The sequence below is a fragment of the Babylonia areolata genome, chromosome 32 (assembly GCF_041734735.1).
Source record: "Babylonia areolata isolate BAREFJ2019XMU chromosome 32, ASM4173473v1, whole genome shotgun sequence".
Taxonomy (NCBI): Eukaryota; Metazoa; Mollusca; class Gastropoda; order Neogastropoda; family Buccinidae; genus Babylonia; species Babylonia areolata.
The window spans coordinates 16285939-16292860 of record NC_134907.1 but is presented as its reverse complement, the minus strand read 5'-3'; the positions used below and the strand labels follow the sequence as shown (position 1 = coordinate 16292860).

The following is a 6922-nucleotide window of genomic DNA, read 5'->3' as shown; positions in this document are numbered from 1 at the left end:
AATTCATATTATCCACTGTGATAAGAAACTCTCTGGGGACAGCTGGACAGTACAACTGAGGTCTTCTTCAGAGAGGAAGCCCCCCCCACCCCCACCCCTCCCTCCCGTTCCCCCGCCCAACATCCCCCCCCCCCCCGACAACCCCCTCAGTCAAGTGTTTCGGCCCTTAACTCCTTACGGGCTCCTTTTGCGGGCTCGGGGGGAAAAAAAAAAGGCGTGGCCTAGCTCTCTTCTTGGGGCAGGAGACACACACACACACACACACTCACGCAGAAAAGAAATATCTTTCAGAGAAGCCACCACACAAGGGAGACAAATCAGCTGGAGGAGACAATTAGGGTTTTCATTGCGTGCGCCATCGGTTATTGTTCGTTCTCATTATCGCCATCAGGCTGGTTCCCCCTTTTTTTTTTCTCTCTCTCTCTCTTTCAAGGGTCAACGCTATGATCAACATGCTTGGTCTGTTGGTTGCGGTTCTGATGAGCTGGGCTGCCCTCGGTGAGCCTGATTGATTGACTGGTTTATTGATTTACTCGTTGATTTTTTTCGTGTGATTTGTTTATTTGCATATACTTGTTTAGTTTTTCCGATATCTTGTTATTTGTTTATTTTATCTATTTAGTTGTTTATTTGTTTACTCATCTGCATACACTTGTTTAAATCCAATAGCTTGTTATCTGATAGTTATTTGTTTATTTATTCATTCATTTATTCACTTACTTATTTGTTTGTTCATTTATTATTATTTTTGTTTTTGTTTTTTCATTTGTTTAGTTACTTACTAATTCATTCATTCATTCATTCATTTATTCATTCATTCGTTTGTTTATTCATTTATCATTATTCATTTTGTTTCGTTTTGTTTTGTTTTGTTTCAATTACTTACTAATTCATTCATTCATTCGTTTGTTTATTCATTAATCATTATTCATTTTGTTTCGTTTCGTTTTGTTTTGTTTTGTTTTGTTTTATTTCATTTTATTTTACCTGATTTTATTTCATTTTATTATTTCATTTTTAGTTTATTTTATCTGATTTGATTTCATTTTATTATTTCATTTTTATTTTATTTTATCTGATTTGATTTGATCTTATTTCATCTTGTAACACTGACTTACAACAATCACGACGGTGGCAGCAGCTTTGAGGGAAGAAGGGCAGAGGAAAAAAAAACACAAAAAAACCAGTCACCACTCCGCTCCGGGCATTGCGGGAATCGAACCCCGTGCACACTGGCTGCCTTGTCAGGGGGCGTCAGTCACCACTGGGCCACCGCTCCGATAACGATGACGACGATGGCGATGATGATGATGATGATGACGATGGTGACGATGGCGATGGCGATGATGATGATGACGATGACGATGGTGATGGTCATGATGACGACGACGACGACGACGACGACGAGAATGATGATGACAATGATGATGATAACGACGACGACGACGATGATGATGACGATGATGACGACGACAACGACGATGATGATGACGACCGTAATAATGATTATGACAATGACGACGACGACGATGGTGATGATGATGATGATGATGACAATGATGACGATGGTAATGGTGATGATGATGATGACGACGACGACGATGATGATGACGACAATAATGATGACGACGACGATGATGATGACTACGATGATGACGATGGTGATGATGATAAAGACGATGAAGGTGACGAAGAGGACGCTGACGACGAAAATGATGACAATGACGACGATGGCGATGATGATGACGATAATGACCATGACGATGGTGATGAAGACGACAACGATGACGACGACACAATGACATGACTATGGTGCTAACGATGGTGATAATGACGACGACGACGACGACGATGATGATGATGATAGTAATGATGATGACGACGATGACGACGATGATGAAGACAGTTGATGAAGAAGACGACAATGGTGTTGATGATGATAACGACGATGATAATGACAGCGAATGTGATGACGATGATGGTGATGATGATGATGATGATGATAAAGACGATGACGACGATTACGATGATGATAATGACGTCAACGGCGACGACGACGATGATGATTATCATTATTATGATTATGACGATGATGATGATGACGATGACGATGGTGATGATGACAACGTCTGTGTGTGTGTGTGTGTGTGTGTGTGTGTGTGTGTATGCGTGCGCGCGTGCGTGCGTGTATGTGTTCCAGCGCGCGCCCAGTGTCCCAACGGGTTCATGCATCACGGTGCCAGCTGCTATGCCGTCCCCGACACCGAAGCCACGTGGGCACAGGCCACGGTGTGTGTGGGTGTGTGGGTGTGTGGGTGGGTGTGGGGAGTAGGGAGTGGGATAGTGGCGGAGGTGTTTGGGATGGAGTGTGTGTGTGTGTGTGTGTGTGTGTGTGAGGGGAGGATAGGGAGGATGGGAGGGCGGAGGCGGAGGGGGAGGTTGGAATGGTGTGTGTGTGTGTTGTTGGGTGTGTGTGTAGTGTGTGTGTGTGTGTAGTGTGTGTGTGTGTGTGTGTGTGTGTGTGTGTGTGTGTGTAATGTGGGTGGGTATGTAGTGGGTGCGTGTAGTATGTGTGTACAGTGTGGAGGGGTGGGTGGGTGGAGGGATATGTAGTGTATGTGTGTTTGGGCGCGCGCGTGCGACCGTTAGAAAGATGGACGAAATTAGATAGATAAATAGAAAAGAGAAGGAGAAATGTAGACAGAGGGGCAGGGACAAAAAGACAAAATGACGGAGATAGGTAGAGAGAGAGAGATACAGATAGAGGGAGAAAGAGAGAGAGAGAGAGAGAGAGAGAGAGATAGATAGATAGATAGATAGAGAGAGAGAGAGAGAGAGATACAAATAGACAGATAGACGGAGAAAGAGAGAGAGGGAGAGAGGAAGAGAGGGAGAAAGAGATGTATGATAAAGAGAGAGAAAGAGAGAGAGACAGACAGACAGACAGACACTCGACACACACTACACCCCCCCTCCCCCTATCCACCCACCACAACACACACAACACACACACACACACACACACACACACACAGAGAACAAACGCTGACACTGAAAAAAGTGGACACCACAACAATGAACGAATATCACGTGCAGCTCTACTGCAAGATCCTGGGGTCTGATCTGGCCGTGGTGGACTCTGCTGATGAACAACACTACCTGGAGGGTTTCCTGCAGAGAATGGCAGGTAACAACATCATCCATGACAATAATACAAGACAAGAGAGGCAAGGCCTTCAAGACTCACTTGTGATACACTTGAAAAAAAAAATCTAATCGTTAAAATGTGTTCTGTATTTGTAAGCCCTGTACACTGAGAGTAAAACATATGTATTGAGTATAATTTCAAAATATAATGTTTAAGATGAAAAAGATCAGTTTAAAGCAAATTAAGTCCCCTAGCATTAATTACAGAGTAATTTCCCTTTTTTACTAGCTGCACCAAAACGTTTGCAAAATAAATAAAACTTCCATGCTTAGCAAAAGAAGTTCCTGTTTGAACAAAAAAAAAATGATAATAATGACTGCTCTTGTTGTTGGGTCAGAATATCAGATCAAAGTGCCAAGTTTAGAGAATACAAAAAATATAGATATAACAGTAAATGCAGTTTGCATATAATTAGGTTTCATTATTTATTTTTTTGTGCCCATCCCAGAGGTGCAATATTGTTTTAAACAAGATGACTGGAAAGAACTGAATTTTTCCTATTTTTATGCCTAATTTAGTGTCAACTGACAAAGTATTTGCAGAGAAAATGTCAATGTTAAAGTTTACCACGGACACACAGACACACACACACACACAGACACACACACACACACACACAGACACAGACACACACACACACTCACACACAGACACACACACACACACAGACAGACAGACAGACACACACACACACACACAGAGACAACCGAACACCGGGTTAAAACATAGACTCACTTTGTTTACACAAGTGAGTCAAAAAGACCAAACCTGTGTGTCATTGTACTGTACTACAGTACCTCAGATGAAAAAAAAAACTACTGTGACAATGCTGGGTATGATAAATAGAATCACTATTGGAATGATTCTAATGATGCTTTGACAAAAAAAAACAAACCCACGCACGCACACGCACACACAGAGAAAGAAAACACAAAAAAGAAACAAACAAGAACAGCACAAAAAACGACAACAAAAAACAGAACCTCTCTCTCTCACACACACACACACGCACACACACACACATTTTTCACCCTCTGCCCAATACCGTTCCCTCCACCACGCCCCGCCCTCCACCCTCCCGCACCCCCCCCCCCCCCCTTTTTTTTTCCACGTCTAATATCACTTAAAGTGGAAGACGTTAAACTGAAGACTACTACTACTACTACTACTACTACTACACACACAGTAAGTGTAATATCATGTCACACGCAAAAAGAGCGGGCAATTATGTATGTTGTATGCATGTACGAATAATTGTTCGTTCTCTTTCATCTCCCTCTTCCTTCCCTTACCAAACATTAATCCCGCCCACCTACCCTTCACTGACCCTCCCCACCCCACCCCCACCCCCGAAAACAAACAAACAAACAAACAACAACAACAAAAAATCCCCCATCCCCCACATTGCATGAATGAATATTTATCGTGAAGTCGTATAATTTTGATGTGCAGTTATCAACACTCAAAGCAACATAGCCTAATATTGTACCACTCAATGTACGAATTGCATTTTCATCTGTAAACTTTTGAATGAAGAAAATATTGAAACAACTCAGAGCAACAACACAGCCTAATATTGTACCATCCCAATGTACGAGTTATATTTGTATCTGTAAATCTTTGACTAAAGAACACATTGAAACCACTAAGAGCAACAACATAAACCTGATATTATACCATCCCTACGTTCAAGTCACATTAAATTTTGTATCTGTAAACCTTTGACTTGAGGAAAAATGTCGAAACCACCCAGAGAAATATACCCTAATATTGCACCATCCCAATGTACGTGTTACATTTGTATCTGCCTAATATTGTACCATCCCAGCGTACCAGTTATATTAGTATCTGGGAACCTCTGACTGAAGTAAATATTAAAACCACTCAGAGCAATAACATAAACGTGATAATTCATTGTACAGTCCCAATGTTCGAGTTACATTTGTTTCTGTAAACCTTTGACTAAAAAACGAAAAAGAAAAAAAGAAAAGAAAAAAAGAAAGAAAGAAAAAGAAACCACTTAGAGCAACAACATAGCCTTATTTTGTACCATTTCCAATGTTTGAGTTACATTTGTATCTGTAAACCTTTGACTAAAGAAAACATTGAAACCTTCTCCCACACACACACACCACCCCCTACCCTCTCCACAGGCGGCTTCGTCAACGATCATGACTTCTGGATCGGGGGAGGGGATTTCCTGGAAGAGGGGACGTGGATCTGGACCAAATCCCAGTCCCTGATAGATCCCACAGCTACCTTCTGGGCACCCGGACAGCCGTCCAACACCCACCAACACCAGGCCTGTCTGCGCATGTCAGAGAATCTGCACTACAAATGGGAAGACGGAAGTTGTGACTCACCCGAGTATTTCATCTGTGAGAAACCGTGAGTTGCTTGCTATCCCCCGTGGAGGGGTTTTGTTGTTGTTGTTGTTGTCGTTGTTGTCGATTACATCTGTGAGAAACCGTGAGTTGCTTGCTATCCCCCGTGGAGAGGTTTTCGTTGTTGTTGTTGTTGTTGTTGTTGTTGTCGTTGTTGTTGATTACATCTGTGAGAAACCGTGAGTTGCTTGCTATCCCCTGTGGAGAGGTTTTCGTTGTTGTTGTTGTTGTCGTTGTTGTCGTCGATTACATCTGTGAGAAACCGTGAGTTGCTTGCTATCCCCCGTGGAGTGGTTTTCGTTGTTGTTGTTGTTGTTGTTAATTGTTGTAAAAGTCATTTTCAAAAAAGTTTGTTCCACTTATGTGTATTTCAGTTACGTACGTGAGACTCTCATGGTATCTGCGATACATGGGAGAGGGAGAGAGAGAGAGAGAGAGAGAGAGAGAGAGAGAGAGAGAGTTCATTTGTATTTATTCATTTATTTGTTTGTTTGTTTACATTATCAATATTATCATTCACATATACCGATATCATTATTCATTATTCTTTTCTTTTCTGTATTCATCTAGCATTCTAACTTCTGTTTTTATTCTATTCATTATTTGCTTATTCGGTTGTTTTTTTCATTTTTGTTTATCTGTTTATTCATTTATTTATCGATTAACCCGTTTTCTTCCTTAAAGTCTGTCTAAGCGTGTTGGGTTACGCTATATATATCTGGTCAGGCATCTGCTAAGCAGATGTGGTGTAGCGGATATGGATTTGTCCGAACACAGTGACGCCTCCTTCAGTAACTGGGCTAAACTGAACTGAAGTGAACTGAGACTCTTGTGTCGTAATTTTTGTGACGTGTGATAATTTCTAATTTGTTGCGTTTTGTCCAGCTGCAGTCTTTCGTGATGTGATAATTTCAGATTGTTGCGTTTTGTCCAGTTGCAGTCTTTAAAAAAAAGAAAAAAAAAAAGAAGAAAAAAAAAGAAAAAAAAGTTGCCTGTCTTCAAATGGGGCGAAGGCCTAAAATGAATAAAATACACAAGTCTGAGTCCCTGTCTCGCTTTTATTTATGTTATTTTCTTCTCTCTCTCTCTCTCCCCCCTCTCACTCTCTTTTCTTCTTTTTTTTCTGTCTCCAGGTTCGGAATTGGTGGGGGAGACATTATTGGCTAGAACCATGGCCATCCTTCTCATCAACGCTCCCAGAGAAAATGTCACACTGGTTGACCTTGATGAAGACGTCATCGACGACAAACGACGACGACGACGACGATGATGAGAATGATTTACAGACTTAGATTTAAAAAAAAAAAAAAAGAAAAAAAAGAAAAAAGAA

At 41.4% G+C, this 6922-nt stretch overlaps 1 protein-coding gene across 1 annotated transcript; it reads left to right on the top strand.

Moving 5' to 3' along the window:
• Positions 1–269: 269 nt before the first annotated feature.
• Positions 270–6922, top strand: LOC143276647 (perlucin-like). Its single transcript, XM_076581267.1, has 5 exons — positions 270–498; positions 2201–2289; positions 3097–3187; positions 5362–5596; positions 6726–6922. Exons 1-5 carry the CDS (start codon positions 444–446, stop codon positions 6757–6759), a joined length of 504 nt encoding a protein of 167 aa, XP_076437382.1. The 5' UTR covers positions 270–443; the 3' UTR covers positions 6760–6922.